The sequence below is a fragment of the Exophiala mesophila genome (assembly GCF_000836275.1).
Source record: "Exophiala mesophila strain CBS 40295 unplaced genomic scaffold supercont1.2, whole genome shotgun sequence".
Taxonomy (NCBI): Eukaryota; Fungi; Ascomycota; class Eurotiomycetes; order Chaetothyriales; family Herpotrichiellaceae; genus Exophiala; species Exophiala mesophila.
Genome location: NW_015622505.1, coordinates 1,652,549 through 1,672,535, shown reverse-complemented (window position 1 = coordinate 1,672,535; position 19,987 = coordinate 1,652,549). Strand labels below are relative to the sequence as shown.

The following is a 19,987-nucleotide window of genomic DNA, read 5'->3' as shown; positions in this document are numbered from 1 at the left end:
TCCATCGCTGTGGCTGGCATTTTTACTATTTTCCTGGGGAGCATTGACCATTGGGCACGCTGGAGTGCATAGCTACGCTGCTGTCGTTGTAATCAGATTCTTCATTGGCGTGTTTGAGGCTGGCTTCTTCCCAGGTAAGTGACAAAAACTGGATAGATACTGTATCCTCCGCATTCGGAAAAAGCCTAATTTGGCAAGGAATCGTGTACTTCATCACCATCTGGTATCGGTTCAATGAACGTGCCGTTCGAATCGCCTGCGTGGTTGCATTCTGCAACCTTGCTGGTGCATTTGGAGGCGCAATTGCTTTTGGTGTAGGCCATATCAACGGGGCTGCTGGACTACAAGGGTTTCGTTGGCTGTCCGTCCTCCCAAGATTCCTTCAACACTGACAAGACGTATGCTAACTACGATTTGTTCTAGCTTCATAATCGAAGGCATTATTACTCTTCTCAGCGCCATTCCAGTCATATTCTGTCTTCCAGACTACCCCGCTCGAGCAAGATGGCTCAGTTCAGAGGACAAAAAATTCGCGGAAGAACGACTTCAGAAAGGAGGCGGTGGTTATAACCAGGACCATGCCTCACGAAGAGAAAGGCTAGAAACGCTTTTCAATCCACGAATGCTGGCACACTATCTCGCTTATGTAGGCCCCTCGACCTGCCCTCTTAGAGGTGTTGGACTGATATTCCATTTAACAGGTAGCCGATGTCGTGCCTCAAGGCTCCTTCACCTTTTTCACACCCACAATCGTCAGAGGACTCGGATATACCTCGATCAAAGCCCAACTCATGACGGTACCACCTTGGTGCATTGGATTCGTCGTGGCCATCAGTCTGTCCTATTCAGCCGACCATTTCAACGCTCGCGGTTGGCACATCACTGTGGCATCTATCATTGGGGGAATCGGCTGGCTCACAGCTGGACTGCTTCCGGCAGATGCCTATATCCAACGTTATGGATGTCTATGTCTAGCAGCATGCGGAGCATTTCCAGTGGCTCCGTCTATGACTAATTGGGTGACTTGCAACACACCGAGTCTATTGACCATCCCGTTTGCGATCGCCTTGAACAATTCATGCGCAGGAATCGGGCAGATTATCGCCCAATGGATTTGGAAAAGCGACGAGGCAGCTACAGGCTATCACACAGGGAATTTTGTTTGTGCAGGATGTAGTTTCTTTGTGGCTACAATGGCAGCATCGCTGAGGCTCTGGTATGGACGTATGAACAAGAAGGGCACTCTTGATGCCAGTGGTGCTCCACGTACTTGGGCATACTGAGGCTGTGAGAACATTTTTGTTCGATAAAGGCAGTTAATCATATTGTGAACGCTTCCATAGACAAAATCTCAGTCTTTGATTGATCTTTGAGAAACACCAATCGAATGCTCTCAGCAGAGCAAGTTGAGTCCTTGTATAGTGCCCTTCATCAGGCTGTATGAGCTGTGAACAGATTCACCGTTGATGTATTCCCATTAGCACTCTGCCTGTGAGTGGTATCATCGTCGCCCCTCCATCATTATCTTGGCTTCCGTGCTTTTCACCTCGCCATCGCGGTCGTCCCAAGCGTTCAGCCCAAGCGTTCATCCCAACCCGCAATCCGCCACCTGGGTTCACACGCTTTCCTCTAGCTGAATGAGTGAATAACCTTCGACAATGCGATATCATCGCAGCAGAGTCGTAGTCAGTGTGCCCCTCGCTTGAAAGCCAAGCCGTAGCTCCCTCTCACTGTCCTATATATTTTTATCCACAGATCCAAGTCTTTCCTGTTTAGTCTCGACGACGTTGAGCTCTCTCATCCCCTTCGTCGCATAGACTCCTTGCTTTACCACAAACCCCTCAAACAGCATTTTCTTACTTTCAAATCAATCACATCAAGCTCATTGCTGTCGTTCACCTTCATCTCGTCGGTCAATTATCAGTCTATCCCTCCCACCCCGAGCAGGAGGCCCGAACCCTTCCTGGAAACCCTCTCCTCCTTTCACATTTCCCTTGTACAGATTGTTGGCCTTCTCATTTCCATCAGGCCCATTTGTTTACGCCCTCCTGAACATTACCGATCATCGATATGGAGCTCCGCCGTTCTGCTCGTATCGCAGCAAAGCTTGTGGGGACCCCCGGCGACCTCAAGAAGATCATGAGAGAATGGCGAGCTGCATTGATATCAGCCACACGAGACAATAGATTTAAGAACACAACCTACTACAACATTGACTTCGATACTGTTAGCATCCACAGGTTGCTTGATGAGATCATGTCTAGATCTTATCTTCTGTCCATCCAGGAGCATGCCACCTTTACTAGAATAAGGGAATGTGCTCAGTCCGCTTCCGCCCAAGGCCCAGGCACTGTCGATAAGGAATTGGCCGCAGAGATGAGAGTGCTAGGCACAGAGTTGGTCGCCATTCTGGCTAGCGATGTCAAGAAGTTCACTGGTCCGCTTCGTCCGAGAAGCTGGGGTCAGTATGATGGCAGTTCCGCTTTGATTGAAACGCACTGACGGGTATCTAGGACGAGAATGATATTGGAACCGTCTATCAGCGACAGGCCGAGACTGCTGCTCCATCCAGGCACTTGGAGACCGAGCACTAAGTCATGAAAACCCCAATATTGGCGAGGGTTTCAATGTATTCATTGCTCATATACCTAGCGTCATCCCAGCTCTAATGATAAGTAACTCTTAGAAGGTATAACCTCTTCGCTTCCATGTTAACATGTACAGGTGCGTGACCAACAAAGATACTAGTGAAAGGGTGAATGGAAGGTGTGACATTGGAAAATGTATGTCAGCCCACAAAGATCGAGCCAAACCTAGTGTGTAAGCATGAAGGTGGGTACGGGAACCCTTGTCGTCAGTCGGCAGCAACACCACCACCACCAAAGGGCTCTGAACGTTTCTTGTCAACTGGCAGGAGTGGGTGGTCGCGTGGATTTGCCATCTTCTAGACACCGACACGGCGTGGAGATGCCCCAGGTGTGAGTCAGTTATTCTTAATCCTGGGGTCCCAGCCCGCTTGGAAATACTCAAGTACTCAAGTACTGTGCACAAATTGAGGATTGACACCATTAACTAAGGCTTCAATTAAGGCAGACTGCCTAGAGCCTATGGGGACGGGGCCCCGGATTTCCCGTGCCTTAGGAGTGGCAATTAGGGTGTTCGCCCTGTCTAAAGCAAAGATCTACGTACTGTAAGTTGGAGTCAAAAGAGGCAAGCCGCTGGCCATTGCACTGCTGACGATTTAGCCAGATCCAGGATACCGAGCTGCCGTGGGTGAGATCACTTTAATCCAAGCATTGATCGACAAAATTCCAAGCCTCAGCCGCCGCGGGGTATACACAAGATGACCAAGCTTACACCAAGAAATAGGGAGGCAATGATGTAACTATGGAGTCAAAAGTCCCACGGGGTTTGGAGGTTTAATGACCTACTTAGACCCGACGCGCATGTACCAATGGGCGCGTCCAAGCCCACTAAGTACTGTGGGCTTTGAGTTTTCCTCCTAGGAAAACCTCAGAAACTCTGCATTTTCCTCTTTTCGCAGTTTTGGGTCACGACGACAAGGTGCAGCTTCCCTTGCGACAGTTCGAGCGAGAACGACCGCCATAGCTATCAACCACTTCGACGACGGGTGGTGAAGGGGTGACAGTATGTCTCAGAGCAGGCGTGGGCCGCAATCCGCCACAATTCGTTCGAATCGACTGCCCAGTCCTCGATGTCTTCCTCCGCACCGTCAACCAGTTCGCCGGGGCGAGGGATCACAGGGGGCTACGATGGCGACAGCCTGGCGTTGAAGGTGGTTATTGCATTCCTGCTAGGCCTGTCCATGTACAACGTGGTCGAACTGCAAATCCTCATCTTCGGCACCTTCAACAAGTTCCGCGGCCTTTATTTCTGGAGTTTGGTGATATCCAGCTTGGGTATTATCCCGTATTCGCTGGGATTCATCTTCAAGTATTTCTCCATCCTCACCGGCGGCGCAAAATGGTTTTCGGTGTTTCTCCTCTCGATCGGGTGGTACCCCATGGTGACAGGCCAGTCCGTCGTTCTGTGGTCGCGTCTGCATCTGATAGTCACGGGTGAAAAGGGAGATAAGATACTTCTCTACACAAAGTGGATGATCATTATCAGTGAGTCTTGGTGGTCCAGCCTGCCTGTGCCATGGCAAGAGAATTCGGCTGACTGAAGGGTGTAAAACAGATGCCATTGTGCTACATATCCCTACGACTGTGTTGACTTTTGGATCCAACAGCGATACTCAAACGATGGTGTTTGTGCGTGGGTACAATATCATGGAGAAGATCCAAATGTGTGGATTCTTCTTGCAAGAGATTATCCTGTCATCAATTTATATTATTGAAACAATCCGAATCCTCCGAACCTCAGTCCAGGCCAACACCAAACGGCTCATGTACCAGCTTATGGCGATCAACATTCTAATTATTATAATGGATCTTGCACTGCTGGGCCTTGAGTGTGCCTCTTTGTACATCCTCGAAACCACTACCAAGCCCGTCTTCTACTCAATCAAGCTCAAACTCGAGTTCGCCATTTTGGGAAAGTTGGTCCATTTTGTCGGCCCTCGGAGTGGACAGAATCGGGCGTCAATCACCTTCACGGATCAAGAAAAGAGTGGTGGTAGTCAGAACGGCCAGAGCTACTATGGTGCTGACAGCAATTTCGGCAACATGAATGACATCTCCGAGTTTGTTGACCTCTCCAAGGTCGAGAGCGATGCATACAAAACTCCTCAAACTTCCGGCAAGAGCAATAATTCAACTCTGCGAGACTACACCGAGATGGACATTGACATGGAGATTGCTAGAATGGAACATTTGGAAAAGCTACCTACCAACATTCGACCGCAGAATGGAACTATCATGACATCGAGACAAAGAAAACAAGACCAAGCGGAGAGGAACTATGAAGGAGGCTAAACACTAAACTTGGAGAATCGCCACTCTAAATAGTTTCCCCACGACGCCGTTAGTCCAACGACGCAAACGCTATATCGCTAATAACAAGTTACAAGAGAAAGACGCTAGATTACGCCTTGTACGAAGACTGGCCACCGAAAAGACCCCTCATTGAATCAGCAAAGCTTGTCCTCGGGCTACTCTGGCTGCTGTTGCTGCTGCTATTTGTGGCGGATGAGTTCTTCCTTCGTGCAAGTTCTGCCAGAGAGCGACGACGTGCAGATTCGCTGTCCCTTTGAGCCTGCTGAATCTCTGAAAGTGTTGGTTCATAAATGTTTGCATAACCTCCTGTTGCGAACTATATCAGCGAAGGACTTCAGGGAAGAGAAAAGCTATACTTACCGATACCGGTGTGGTACTTGACGTTGGCAGACATCTTTCGTGGAGCGCGACTGTCGTGAAGCAATTGCAGGATGTCGATGTCGGCTGGCTCTTGTTCTCTGGTTGCTTTGGAAAAGTTTCCAAATCCTCCAACGCCCGTGCTAAAGCTTCGATAGCTCAGGTCTTGCTGGTAGATGTTGTCCGAGACAATTTTCTGGGAAACGGAAGCGGTTGATTTGGCTCTGTTTCCTAGGGGAACAAGTTAGCATTGACCAGGTTGAAAACATGGAGATCAAAAGGTCTTACCTGCACCACCCACACCGAAATGGTACATGGGCTCAGTGAACCTTGAAACGGTGGCAGCCATGTCTAGGTGGTTGTTGTATGGGTTTGGTTTCCTAGTAGCGAAGTTGAAGAGCAGGAAAAACTTTGAATGGATCAAGGCTTGCAAGACGTTCTGGATATATATACACGAGAATGGAGTGTTTTCCAGCAGAGGTATGTTGGGTTCAGAAGGGGATTATATATCTTCGACCTGGGGAATATACTTGTGGTAGTAATCCGCGGGTCACTACGCAGATGAGACATGGGAAACAACAACATTGTTAGTGCGAATGCGTTTTGAAGAAATCTAGAGCGCATTGGGCTCATGGCTCAGAATGACTCGGCCATACCGACTGACCGCTTGCGCCTCGCCTAGTCTCCAGCTATTCAGAAAATGGTCGTAGACATGCTCAGGCAGTCAATAAGAGAGACGGTGGACGCGGTTGGGTAGACCAGTCTAAGGCGGGGCGCATGCGGCAGAATGTGTCCTGGAGATCGGGTAAGCATAGACGCAAGGATGGCCGACGTCAGCTGGTAGCGGCGATACGATGATGATGAATTGTTGGATTTGAATTATGCTGCTGCTCAGAAGCGATCAATGAGGAATAAGCCAAATGCGAGGAGGATTCCGCGTTGATGAGCAGGGGACGACGGTGCAGTAAAGGGGAGGCATCACGACTTGATGCGGTAGAGGCCTGGAATGCCCAATGATTAACCCCAACCAGGTCACTTGCTGCCGCATACTGAAAAATTCACAACTTGACCACATCTCATAGGACGGACGAAGGCAGGCCAGCTGGCCGTATTTCAGCATGGCTTATTCAAGCCTCACGAAAGGGGCAGGGCAAGGAGGACGTTGCATTGCGTGCCCCGGCCTTGCTAAGTATCGACAAGGCCGTTCTCCAGAAGACCGACAATGGAACGTCGTTGAGGCTGGGCTCATTACGGCATCTGGAACGACTCTATCACCTTCGCTCTATGGTGCGAATTATCCCAAACGGCGTAAAGGGCTCAAATCTAGGCCGGATGAGCTTGACATCACTCTGCGTCCATTGGGGGCCGAAAGTGGCCAGTGAGTCTCTTCCTCTCGAAAAGTAGGTCTCACTCAGCTTTGTCACCAGCCTCGGTCGATTGGCATTAATTGGACAAATTGGGTAGCGGGCTACGTAGTTGGCTTCAGTTTGTCATCCTCTATTTGACTGACCATGTCTACAAATCTTTAATCCTTGGGCCTACATGTGTACGTGTTAGAAGCCTCGTCCTCAAAAAACCCGTACTGATGTGTAACTGCCAGCCTTGCCATGATGCCAAAAATACATTCATAGTCGCATTGATTTGTCGCTCGAGAGATTCAACAAGATGCATGCTTTCCAGGTCCTCCGGTGTCGTGGAGAATTATGCTTAGGCATTTCGTTCCAAATGTTCAGTCATATGTCGCCCCCACGGTCTCACATCTGATCGCCGTCGTGGTCTCAGAAGACCCATATACGCGATCTAAGAGCGGCAAGTCATCTATGTGGGGCAACTTCTACGAAGACACATAGGCTTCGCATGCCCAGGATGCAATTCCAATCGATCCCAAAGATCTGCTGACTTTATTTATCTACATCCTAGGAAAGACAATCAGTGGATAGTGACCAGATGCGCACCTTTCAGATCTCGAAGGTACGACCAAAGATATCTGGAAAGATGGCTATAATAATATATCAATCCGATCTCCAATTTCCATAGTCCAATATTGCCTAATGGTCGCCCACGGAGTACCAGAACTGACGTGTGGTGTGCGGCGCACGACGGATTGATTATTCATCTACGATTGCGGGGGACGCAAAGTCGATCTTGGCATGATCAATAAGGTGCATCTCAGATATCAAAGTCGAAACATGGCCCGAGGACTAAGGCTGACTCTCGGCACAAATGCAGGAAGAGCGCGCTCACTTCCGTTGAGAGTTGGGATAGCCTTCGCCCGGTATAGGTATAGCCTTCATTGAGAGGGCAGGATAAGCGTTGGATAGGCTAGACTGTAAGACTGTAAGACTGTAAGACTGAAAGCACTTCAAGCCATTAATCCATTCATTGGTAATGACATGTCGAATTCTTGAAACGTTTACGATGGCTAATGGCATAAGGTTAGCGTTGCAGTTGACTGACACGTCTGAATAGACAGCATCCAAGCCCCACGGCCTTCCGATGACGGGACCTCGGGCGCTCCCGCAGGCCACGCCGCCTTGATCCACAACCTTGATATCAGCATCTGGAAGGGCCATCCAGCTCAAAACATGTGACATTGTTGATGGGGTCAAATGATGCAAATTAAGGCGAAGAGAGAGAAAGAGAGAAAGAGAGGGAAAAGCTGGCTGGCTGAAACACACAGGATCACAAGCTGAAATGGAATCATCCCTACCCTCGCCTAGGATAGAGTCGCCTATACAGGGAAGGTTTTGGAGCTATCGCGCGTTGAGGCATTGCCTGTAACGGGAGCCCCGAAAACACGGCGCCAGCCACAACAACATGCTCTTGGTCATGGCCCTGTGGTTGAATACGAATTTGTCGTCGCTTAAAGGCAAGCATTCAACCCATGATTCACTGCGATTGTTTCATAGGTCCACACTGGACACGTGCACAGACATGATGTGCTGAATAGATCTTGTAATGAGCTTGCAGTATCCTGGGCCAGAGTCTCTTAAACCTAGTGTAAGATGGCCAAATCTTACATATATGGAAGTCTCAACCTCACAGCGGTGGTCCACTATGCCTGTCACATTGTATTTCATGGCTTTTCGCGGGGTAGGGATAGGTGACGAAATGATTGTCAGAAAAAGGATCCTAGAGCTTGAAGCCAGACCACCCCTCGATTTCGATGCAACGCAAAGCCCATCTCGGTCAAGACCACAGTCACCGGTCCCTGCCTAGTAAGATGAGACAAAATGAGGTGGGACAAATAACACGAAATAGAGACATGGACCACGGTGAGGAACGGGATACATGCAAGACCTCGGTTCCAAAGTTTTGTCAACAGGGATGCAAACGAAGCGAGTGTAGAACTATGGTTCCACTCAGACAAGTATCATCAGTCTAATTAGGGATGGTTATCCTCTGCCAATACCCGTCCATATGCGCATTTCATAACGCGTACCATGTTCAGTATCAAGAGTAGGGATGTAAGTCCCTGACATAAGCGAGCGAGGTGGAAATACTTTCCCGCTCTTGTTCACCAGTGTGACTTGTGAATCAGAAATGTGATAAGGTTGGTAGCTCACATTAGCCCTCGAAAGCATGGGTGCGAGCCGAGGATGGTGGGTCGAGCAGGAAGCCAGCAGCAAGCGGTGTGATACCGCATACAAGATCAGATGAGGTCCAGGGGTATAGTCTACGGTATGCATGTGCCATGTACGAACGGGACAGCTGCAATCATGCTTCGGAAAACCAGGTCTCCGGTTTTCGAAATCTCCTTGGGGCTGTCAGGTTGCAACCATACTACAGCGATCAAAAGGCTCTTTGAAGGATGACAGGATGAAGGCATTTCTCATGGGCCTTGTGTGATGTTCAATATTCACGGCTTGCAGTTTGCGGGCCATGATCAATCTCGAAACTCAGGATCACAATTAATTCTGATCCCTGGAGGAGTGTAATAATTTATGCACATGACTAGACAACGCCCAAGTTTCCCTTATCATGATAACGTGAGAAAGCCTCGCGCCCATGAAACAACACGCTAATGGCGGTAAAGCCGCTATGACTATGAGACTTGTGTACATAGACGCTCACCAATCAAAGACGTCGATATGAGACTGATTCATGCAAGGGTCCGTATCGCTGAACGGGACTGCAATGGTCAAAGTTCCTCTTTCCAGCGGGTGTCGAATGCAATGAAAGTTACTGCGAAGCAGCCTGTGGACAAATCATGTATTGAATGATGGAGTGGACCGAGTCGTTATGGCAGATGCCAAGATGGCGCTTTCTCCGCTTTTGGAGTGTCTCAAGGCCAAAAGGTCTTCTGGGCAAGCTTTTGTGGACATACTGGTCTTGTGAGGAATGTCCGAAGCAGCCTGAAATGGGTTTTGGAGCCTCTGGCGGGGAATTTTGTTTATTCTTGCTGCAGATGGATTGGAGCTTCGAAGGGCCCGTTTAAATTTCAGAAGATTGTGAAGCTCCAGCTCTTCGTCGGGGGGCATGTGTTTAGAGAGATGTTCTTCGTCAGCATCGATGGTTGGATGGGTGATGGTGGCCGAAAATTTTCTCTTCAGGGGCTTTGGTTCTTGGGCCATTGGGTTGACGAGATTTTGAATATCCAATATTGACCTACAAGATTGATTCATTCGGCTGGTGGGGTGATCAGGTTGGGGGCGTTGCTCATAATCCAAGCAGGATTCGATACATAAGCCAGTCTCAGGCTCAAGCTCAAGGCCAGGAGACAAGGCGCGACTCAGGCCGGATGGGTCGGCTCCAAAGGGTCTGCAATTTATTACATCGTCTCGATGAGGCGAAGCAGGCCGACCTGCTTTCTCCAGGTGGTGACCTGCCGCGAGATGAAGATTTAGAGCCTTGAGAATGAGGTCCAGAGTGTCTGATATTCTGGTAGTATGTTCCAATTCGAACCCTACACTAGAAAGGCCCAATTGGCAGACGGCAAATTGACGTTCATGAGCCAGCTCAAGCATGGACGAGTGCAGCCCGCGGATGAATTGAGTTGGTCCATACTCAACATGGTGAATCAGGTTGTAATCATTCAGCTCGCCACGAAAGTCGAGGTTGGATGTGCTATGGCAAGATTAGTGACAAACAGGCCAAATTAAGTGGCAGCTTTACCTTCCCTGGATCGTCGCCCATGGAATCATGATGTCTCCAGGCCCGAAAGACCTCGGTCATGTGGTCTCCAAACGGAAAAAGAGGTCGAAGTGCTGAAGCGTGGCATTTGTTTTCATTGATAATTGCCAGAGCCTGGGACAAGTTCATGAGATCATGGCCTGGGTGATTGGAAGACCGGTAGTATAAGGCGAAACTGAAGAGGCGTGAGAGGTCGAGTCTCGATGGGCAATGGTGACTTTTCAGCAAATCATCCGCTTGATAAAGTGCGAACGAGTGGACCAAAGCGTTTGTTTTACAACAGCGTAGGTGAGAGACTGTGAGCAGTGATGCAAGATCCTGGTCTGACCGAATAAGGTCCACTGTGGAAGGTGGCACGGCCAACGATGGCCGAGTTGGTAGAGGGAAAGGGTCCAACGGCGGACGCAGTCTTAATGATAGGCGGTGGAGTCGAGGAAGGTTCAGCACTACATCGGCTGGAACCTTTCCCGCTGTCACAAAATGACAAGCGTTTGTGCAAGGTTGGCAGACAGGAAACTGCCAGAACTGCCCCAACGGCTGACAGGTGATTGGCCTGGAGGGAGAAGTCGGTTATGTGTTGAGCGAGGGAGTGCAAAAGAGAGTAGACAAGGTCTGAGTCTAGGTTGTGTCAGAGTAAGAGGCTGGCATGGATGGAGAGGATGGACAAACAGAGCCTGATATGGAAAATATGTGTGGTAATGTGGTCAAAGTGTTGGGGACCAAATGGAGAGCAGGGCTTGGATCACGCGATAACGTAACATTAGGTCAAGCGAGAGCAAGTCGAGGGTCGACTGAAGGTGGAGAGGGATATGTCCAGGGGAGGCGTGGTGTCAAGCAAAACCGGATCAGGTACGGTAGTGGTGACGATGAACAGGATGAAACGAGATGGCCAAGATGCACAAAGCCAAAATTGGAGATGGAAACGAAGCGATGATCCATGGATGAGGTTGAGCAGAGTGGGAAGCGAGACAAAGAGAGAGGAGGGACAAGCAGACGCAGACGCAGGCAGGCAGACAGACAGACGGACAGACAGGCAGACAGGCAGGCACAACAGCAGGAGCTGCTAGAACCACAATGTGGAAGGTGCCATGTGCCCTGGTGGATGGACAATGGACAATGGACAATGGAAGGTACAAGGTGGAAGGTGGACACTGCACAGGACTGGGGATGGCCCGAGGGGCCCCTCGGCCCTGTGGATGACCCTGCGGATGGGGATTGACATCCGACTGGAGCTTAACTACTGCAGACATTCTCGAGTTGAAAGCTGGTGGCTGCACGAGCTGCTAAATTATTGATGAAGAGGAACCAGGTACACCAGGCCTACGGAGCCTTGTTGAAGGGGACGAGTGATCAACGGTCCCTGGCTGGGCCGGCTGACCGACTGACCAACGCCTATGTACGCCATGCATGCCCGTTATCCACCAACTAGGTAAGCAATTCTGCGTAGGCAAGGTGGCAAGGTAAGGTAAGGAAGGCTATCCAGGCATGCCCACAAGTATCCTATTAAGCCACCCACGACCCAGACCAAGACCAAATCCCGAACCCATGGCAAGGTTAAAAGCTCACTGATCAAACATGTCAAGGGAAGCGCCGGGACCGCACGTCAGCCCGCCGCTAGAAGTTTTAGGGAGACAGGCGTATGAGTCTTTCACCTGTAGCACGCCCGAGGGCCGAGAGGCCTAACCAAATCCTCCCTGGTCTTGCCTGGCCCGTCTGGGGACCCTTGGAAACCATTGGACCCTGCAGAGTTTGGGGATCGCCGGGCTTAAAGGGCCGTGGCGCATGATGAACCCTCTTGCCGAGACTTAACCATTCCAGGCAGTCCCCAGGCACATCCAGGTACTCGTACGGAGTACAGTTGTTTGTCTGTTGTCCGCTGTCTGCGTAGGCGCCACTGGGCAGTTCCTACTCATACTCGGAGGAGTAGGCTCCATTGCCAAGTACCTGGTAAGGGTTCCCACTGTTCCGCATACGCATGGAACGGTGGGCTCGGCTGCGGCAAGACTGACACTGACAGCGGGACAGAGGAATGAGCTGTCGCCATCTAACCTCGAGAATGGGGACCGATGAATAACAGAGTCTTACCTCCAACTCCATTTCCATCTCTGTTCCTATCTGAGACAAGACTGCACAATGACAATACAGACTTGGCTTTGGCTTTGCCCCAGCTCGCCTGAACTTCGAAATTGCTGGACTTCTGCAGTGGCCGAGGGCGCTCTCTCTCAGCAGAAGCAACCTGGGCGCTACCACAAGGGCTAAGCCATTCCAGCCGCATGCAACCCCGTTGTGTCCACGACTCCTATATCCCCTACCCCCGGCGAATGACGACTGCATACATTCCTTGATACCCTGAGTAGCCCTATGCTCCCCTAGGCTTGCTGGCCAACCGTGGCAACTTCTTTGTGGGATACCTCCTCCTTCCAGTCACGCAAGGGTATGTAGTAGAGGAATTTCGGACCCCTAGATACAGGGGTATACATGGGTTAGGTGAGGTGCCGATGGTGCCACGAGAAATGGGAAGTGACAATATGTCTAGGCACCCACGCACCAGAGCAGTGGACGAGTACCTACCGTGCCTTCCTAAGATACGAGTAAGTAGTCCGTGCATCCCGTGTCCGCGCTGTCGGAAGGTGCCAAGGTCTTCCTTTCATACTTGATGGCGCTTGCAAAAGAAACTCACCAGGCCGTCGATCCGACGCGGTCTATCCAAGTGCCAACGCGCTTGTCCTGGGAAACTGAAACCAACGGAGTCTCCCCCCGCAAATCATTGACTCCCCCAAGTCCCCGTATCTCGCATTCTTCTGACCTGAGCAAGATTCTGATCCCAAGTCCAAAGCTGGTGGGCAAATCGGGTCACTCATCCGCATATATGCGTATCCATCCTTACGTAGCACCGTCCAGCCTGCAACATGCAGCACCAAATAACGGATTTGCACGACCGGCGTCAATCGTTCAACCCTGGCTCCCTGGCCCTGCCTGATACCCTTGGAGTATCTGTCATGTAGCGAGGCCTAACGCGAGCAGCTCCAGGGTCTTGCTTGGGCCGAGGGGCCCAGAGGGCCCAGAGGGCTTGCCCATCGGTACAACCGCACCGGCCTGTTTGCTGCAGACGCCCGGCCCAGTTTGAACCCCTTCAGATGACAGAAGTCCTTGGGTAAGAGCTTGGAGATTTTGGTTGTGCAATGGGCGAGGCCCCTTTAAGCATTCCAATACTATCCAAAAGATAAACAATTTCATATCAACTTATAGAACTTATTGAGAAAGGCGTGGGCAGGCTCAATCACAGGAGAGCGTTCACTGACGTTGGAACTACACGTCATTCCACATAAGGGATTTGATCCATTACGGTGGCACGGGTGGGTTTGAGTCAATGTAAAGGAGACAGCCTGTGCTGTGCTCATTTCACTTTGGTTCGAGCGTGAGCCTTACTAGGCAGGCAAGGTTCAAAGGGTGGGAGGTTCCATCAACGAGTATGGGTGCAACAACGTGCACAGGCGCTAATCTCGACTGAATGAACGATTGTCCCAGTCCATGCATGCGACAAGTGGAACCACTCCATCATCTCCAAAGACCTACGGAGTAGTTACTGACCTACTGTGGCCATCCGAGTCCATCACGGATCAGGAAGCTCTCAAGATTCAAGTGTCCCAGTTGTGGAGCCATCCCACCGCCACGACTGCCTGTGGGAAATGGATTCCCGCCAGCGCTGAACCCACCACTGCGAATCGGTGGCCCCTCGGCCCCTTGTCCCAACCCGCATAAGATCCTGGAGTGGCCTTGCTTGGGTATAACCGAGATGGTTACTGCACAACCTCGTGTTGCCATGCTTCAAGAACCGGACTTTGGGGTCACCAGGTTCTCCTGCTAGATCAAACAGTGGGACTTTGGGATGTCCAAGCTCTCATCTACGTACGCGTAATGCAGTACATCTCGCTACTTAATTCAGACCCCTGTATGCTTGAGGTATGGACAGACAGACTTGATGCTGGATATGCATCTACCATAACATCCGGAGCGCGTTGCTCCAGGGTCTCCCCTTGGTCGATACCTCTCCAAAGGGTGAACCAACGTCAATCAAAGAGTTGGTTTCTTCCATTGTAATTCCTGCCAATATCTTTTGCTCGCGCAACAAACGAGGAGGTGGCATTGGGTCTCGTGCAAATCTAGTGAGGTGACATGTGTGCTTCGGGTGCGTGACGGCAGAATCTGATTCGCCCCAACGTCCTTTGACACGACGATCGTGGTCGAAAAAAGAAAATTCGATAGGGGCAATCTTGCTTCCATGACTGATGACGCCTCAACTTGTAGTTCGAGATGGCCGAAGAGGGCGTCATTGCCAGATAATGCAGACCCAAGTTTCGACCTCAATCATTCATGCCATGCCATGCGGTGAAGGTGTTGAGCGTCCGCCGCAAAACATCCGCGAGCACGGCAGCCCGCAGATTATGGCACAGACATGGCCTGCACTATGGTGTAACCTAAGAGAGCGGCAAGGATGTTTCAAGTTTTGTGTGATCGTGCCAAAATGGACGTTGACCGGGCATCCTCTCAGGTCTCTAAGTAGGGCGAAGGCAGGGAGCCGCTGGGCTAATGGCTGATTGCTGAGACCCCAGGAGTTGGTCAGCAACTGGGAGGCCGTTGCACTCGATGGTCTCAACCAAGTTCCTGGGACCTCATGTGTGATGAACCCCTTGGCTAGACCGAAAATGCACCCCTGGGAGTGCAGGTAGTCCGGATTTCCCTGTGGTACCAGGATTAGTATTTGTGAACATGGCTGCCGCTTAGAAAAATTTCATCAGGAGGAAACATGCAATGCTGCGGAGGAGGTCAGAAGAAGGATAGTTGAAGAGAATACAATGAAGTCTCTTCCTCTTTTTGGCAAGGGTGTCGTCGAATGTGTGGGAAAACTGCATCTGTCCCTCGACCGAGAGTGTCCGACTAAGACTCGGCATTTCGAATTTTTCCCAACCTGGCATTTACAGTGATTGCCCGCAACCATCTCGGTACTTACACGGAGGTCGTTTTGTGGTATGGGCTTGTGATCTGGGGATCCCATGCGTGAACGATGGCCGAGACGGACAGCAACAAGCAGAAATGAGGAGTTGAGAGAGTGAGACATCAGGTCTGCACAGTGTATCACGTCCAAGCACGTGACGAACATTGTCCTTCGATGTACTCCCCTGTACAGCCAACTCATATTTTGGTGTCGCTGGCTTCTCTCCTCCAAACGTGGCATGTTCAGCCAATTTCATCTACCACAGTCATTGTCCTAGACTTCAGGCTTCCACTTGAGTGGGCCAGTAACTTCGGTGAATCATCTATCAAGGCCATCCTCATTTTTTTGTGTTACTCTTGGTCAAGTCGTCAGACTACCATTGGTAGTCCTCTTGGGGATTGATCTCAACTAGCCAAATCTCTTCGTCTGAGGATTGACCTGTCCTCCCTGACCTCCCACAGGTTCGGCATACATCTGCAGGCAGACCAAAGTGCGACCTGTTTCTATAGCGGTCAGAGGATTTTTGAATCTTGTCCCTGCGGTCTCCAGCATCAAGGTGCATGGGTTGAGTTGTTTTGACGGGGCCCTCCTGCGTTTCATCCATATGGAACTGTGAATGCACTCGGAACCAATTTCCTAGTCCCCGGTCTCGCCGATGAAGCCGCAAGCTTGGAGACTAGGCTTCCTGTCTTGTTGACATCGACGACTCCATCCTTTGCATGAGAATCTCCGGCCGCTTTCCTTCGGCAGCCAAGCCTTAGTACCGATCACGGCGTCCCCGCTGTTCCTGGTGAGCGAATCTTTTCAAGCTGGACCAGACAAGCCTAGTTCCCCATGGCTGCTGGCGAGGCTCTGGCAGTCTTGCAGCGTACAATCTGGGATGCTCGACTCCCACTGGAAATCCGGCTCGCTGCTTCAGAATCCCGAACTTATGACACGGGGGATCCATACTTGGTACGTCAGTTGTCTACCTCAGAGGCCTTTGTGGATGCACAGGGGCGGATAACTCTTCTTATTTTGGTCATATCTTTCTACAGCGCCGCTGACTCTCATGGGTATGCCGCTTAGATTTCCTATCCTCGACTAGCATACCTTCCCTCCCTTTTACCAAAGCTTCATGCCTATTTCGCCAGCTCTCTCATCACCGACCCAGACACCGTGTCCCCATTCACAGGCTACTTTACCTTTGACAATGTAGCCTTAAAGTGGCACTTGCCTCTAGGCCTCTTGTATGACGTCTACGTGCTATCGACACAGGACGCAGGTCAGGCACCCTCTACCACGGCCCTCTTGCCGTTCCGCATTACACTTCATTTCACACCAGATCCAGCAGGATCTCAGATCCCTGATGCATCACCAGTCGTTCTGCACGACGCTTTCATCAACGCGGTCAAGGAAGCCGACTTCTTGCGATCGGGGACTGCTAAACCTATCATGAGTCTGGGTGCTCAGGAGAGCAAGGCTCTGTGGACATCGACTCAAAACAACGACCTATTCACCTTTTCCAAAATCCACACGGCATTACTTCCGCCCCCAGGTCAAACACGAAACATCCCCATCCGCGTATATCTTCCTTCTTCCCCTGATCAGGAGCCTACAAAGGCACAGATCAAGGTGATCCAGTCACAGGTAGGCCCAACCATTGCTGCACCTGTGCAGACTTCAGCCACAGCATTGCGACCTACGAGTGGGGGACAGCCTCAGACGCTGGGCACTGCGTTACACCAGATGGTACCCAGCATCTTCCCTTCTAGGAGAACGGCGTTACTGGCGACACCGCTTTTGCATGGTGTGCCCGTGCCCATGACGGCCCTGCTGGATGAACTCTATCGATGGGCTTGTTATGCGGACGGGTGGCTTTCCGTAGTGGTAGCAATGCGTGCATAGACGATGAGTGTGGACGGCACAGATAGAAAGAAGGGAATACGTAGGCTGATGATGATGATGATACCTCTGATCAAGATGGGCTTGTCAAAGAGAATAAATTAACAACAGTCCGTAGACAGTGCCTAGCCCTCTATCATTGTTGTTTAGTCATCCGCCTCTACGGTGAACGGTAGGTGGTTAGGTGGGGAGGCGCAAGGCTGCAGACTGCCCAGGCCTGGACTTCCACTACTGGGAAGTCACCACCCACCACTTACAGTACCCACCTGCCGGTTACTGCCTCCAACCGTACTTTCCACTTTTGTGAGGGGCAAACTGAACATCATCTTGCGTGGCTGATGATACCAAGGAGGGCAGGGACTCTGATTCTGTGATCTGCAGCGCACCTGCAGTCTGCACAACACAGCCTCTTCTTTTTAGCCGCCGTCGTTTAATTCCTCGACATATGTACACTCTTTGTCATCCTCGTCATCGTTCACGTTCTCGTTCTCGTTTTCGTTCTCGTTCTCATTGTCAGCCTCAAGCAGAGCAGAGCAGAGCACACTGTGCCGCCTTTTGAATGCAGCAGTCCAGCCTGAGTAAGACTCTCAATTCCTTCGTGCAGCAGTCGACCCCAGGTCTCTCATGACCGCAACTGCCTCTGGGTTCCCCACCATCCACCACCCGCATTGACCATGCCGCCGTTTCCAGGCGAAGAAACATTGGCTACAGTGTAAGACTTCTGATGATACTTGCTATTCCCTACAGCTAGCTGGTCTGTAACTGACATTCATTGTATCTATCCAGCTTTGTCGACGCCCATACCTACTTTGGCCCTCCTAGCCCCAGACCGATCCTCCACCGCTTCGACAAGGACTGCTACCTATACATTTACTACAACTCGACCCGTCACACCAGTCGCCTCGAAGTTGCGGTCAATCCGAGCACTGCCGACCAGACCTCATTCAATGGTTTCTTAGATATAGTCTCCATTTCCAACTCGGATAGGTTCCCCAGCCGCCTCACCTTGGTTGTCGGCGGCCATGACCATGCCGCTTCATCTCCCGCCTCAGCAAAAGCCCGTGATCCAGATGAGTGGCGATTGGCCAGTGCAGATCCACGCGATTCAGGCACTACAAAATATCGCATTCATACCATAGATTTTTACTTTTGGGTCTCGGAAGACGCCAAATTGATCTTGGATTTCATGAGCCGGCTGCTAGATCCCCACCAGTTGGATATTCCTCAAACCCGTGCTCACCATGATGAAGACGAGCACCTGGTTAGCTCCGTGGTTCAGAATCTTGAAAACGTGGCAATATCAGACCCAGCGTACCATGAGCCGAAGCAAAGCAACTCACCAGGTCCGCCGCCCAAAGAACCCCCTCAACCTCAGCCTCCCCAGGCGTCTGGTCTAGCAGCCAACCAGCAAACCTCTCTTGCTGCGACGTCGCCTACATCATCCAGTGCTGGCGTCGGCGCTGTCCCGATCAATAAGTCTCCCACTTCTGATCAGAGTTATGCTCCGCTAGCATACAATCCTGCTGCACCCGCAGCACCTGAACCTACTGCCCATCGGGAAGATACTCCTCCTCCCGTGGATGGGGCTGGTGGAACTGGCCTTGCAGCGGCCGTCCATGACAACCCCTACGCCCATCAACAGCGTCAGCAATATCAGCAGCATCCACAGCAGTCATATGGGTTCCCTCCCGCTCCATCAGCTGGTCAATATGGATCTCTTCCAACTCCTTCCTTTGGCCCACACGCAACAAGCCCACCACCTGCAGCTTCATTCGGACCCCAGTCACAGCCATCTTTCGGACCTCACGCAGTCTCGCCGCCTCCTCAGGCCTCGCCTAGGACCTCACTCGCCGCTCAGACTTACACGCCTGGTGGACAGGATCCCAACGCCCACATATTCGGCCAGCAACAAGCGGTTCAGACTCCAGGAACTCAATTCTACCAGTCCATCAACAACCAACAGACCCATAAGCCTCTCGCCCACGTTCAGCCCCAGTACCCTGACTACCTCTCTTCCGGCGGTCACGCCCGTTCCCGTCCTCCCAGCGGTTACTCCAACTACCAATACGCCCAGCAAGCTCCACTACCACAGCCTGGCCAGCAGCAGCAACCCCCGCCACCTACTGCCGGAAACCCTTACGATGTCCACAACCAGTTCTATCAACCCACCGAGTTGGAACACCGGAATTCGCATCACTACTCATCCTCATCCTCTCGACCACACCGTAACTCGAGCACCTCACAGCACCAACAGCACAAGCCGAGCAATACAGAAAAGATTGAGAAAGGAGTGGGCAAATTTTTCCGCAAAATCGAGAAGAAGATTGGGTAGGAAAGCCAGACACTGCAGGACAAGATTGAAGGTGTCGAGTATTGTCAACCTATTCATAGCATCGCCAAATGTATTCACCGAGCCAACAGCGCGAGTCTCAGCAAGCAATTTGGATTTATCTTATAGTTTGAAGTGGAGAATGACCTAGATACGAAATAATGAAATGATAAGACGATCATGTCGCTGTTGTAAAGTATTCTATGCCACATGATTATGTGCATATCTCAGAGAGTAAATCTTGCTTTCATTTACATTGTTTGCCTTTGCCTCTCCTGTTCGAGGGACAAGTTACATCAGACTTTTAACGTTTTCGATGCCTTCAGGCAC

At 51.0% G+C, this 19,987-nt stretch overlaps 4 protein-coding genes across 4 annotated transcripts; 3 read left to right on the top strand and 1 right to left on the bottom strand.

Moving 5' to 3' along the window:
* Positions 1 to 2,070: 2,070 nt before the first annotated feature.
* PV10_02457 (uncharacterized protein) lies at positions 2,071 to 2,502 on the top strand (the record flags this gene model as incomplete). Its single annotated transcript, XM_016366775.1, has 1 exon — positions 2,071 to 2,502. The coding sequence occupies one exon, from the start codon at positions 2,071 to 2,073 to the stop codon at positions 2,500 to 2,502; it is 432 nt and encodes a 143-aa protein (XP_016226293.1).
* Positions 2,503 to 9,350: 6,848 nt separating this feature from the next.
* PV10_02456 (uncharacterized protein) lies at positions 9,351 to 11,303 on the bottom strand. Its single transcript, XM_016366774.1, has 3 exons — positions 11,118 to 11,303; positions 10,431 to 11,066; positions 9,351 to 10,382 (listed from the first exon to the last, which is right to left on the bottom strand). The coding sequence occupies exons 2-3, from the start codon at positions 10,457 to 10,459 to the stop codon at positions 9,524 to 9,526; spliced, it is 888 nt and encodes a 295-aa protein (XP_016226292.1). The 5' UTR covers positions 10,460 to 11,066; positions 11,118 to 11,303; the 3' UTR covers positions 9,351 to 9,523.
* A 4,719-nt stretch (positions 11,304 to 16,022) lies between these two features.
* PV10_02455 (uncharacterized protein) lies at positions 16,023 to 17,331 on the top strand (the record flags this gene model as incomplete). The annotated part of the gene is made up of 2 exons (XM_016366773.1): positions 16,023 to 16,398; positions 16,513 to 17,331. The coding sequence occupies exons 1-2, from the start codon at positions 16,279 to 16,281 to the stop codon at positions 17,329 to 17,331; spliced, it is 939 nt and encodes a 312-aa protein (XP_016226291.1). The 5' UTR covers positions 16,023 to 16,278.
* Positions 17,332 to 17,727: 396 nt separating this feature from the next.
* PV10_02454 (uncharacterized protein) lies at positions 17,728 to 19,833 on the top strand. Its single transcript, XM_016366772.1, has 2 exons — positions 17,728 to 18,040; positions 18,115 to 19,833. The coding sequence occupies exons 1-2, from the start codon at positions 18,003 to 18,005 to the stop codon at positions 19,658 to 19,660; spliced, it is 1,584 nt and encodes a 527-aa protein (XP_016226290.1). The 5' UTR covers positions 17,728 to 18,002; the 3' UTR covers positions 19,661 to 19,833.
* Positions 19,834 to 19,987: the final 154 nt, after the last annotated feature.

What these genes read in the sequence shown, in the direction of transcription:
- PV10_02456 (XM_016366774.1), bottom strand. Translation starts at nt 10,459, where the DNA reads ATGATTCCATGGGCGACGATCCAGGGAAG. An exon ending in TGGGCGACGATCCAGGGAAG is followed by an intron (nt 10,383 to 10,430) that starts GTAAAGCTGCCA and finishes ATCTTGCCATAG; the next exon opens with CACATCCAACCTCGACTTTC.
- PV10_02454 (XM_016366772.1), top strand. Translation starts at nt 18,003, where the DNA reads ATGCCGCCGTTTCCAGGCGAAGAAACATTGGCTACAGT. An exon ending in GAAGAAACATTGGCTACAGT is followed by an intron (nt 18,041 to 18,114) that starts GTAAGACTTCTG and finishes GTATCTATCCAG; the next exon opens with CTTTGTCGACGCCCATACCT.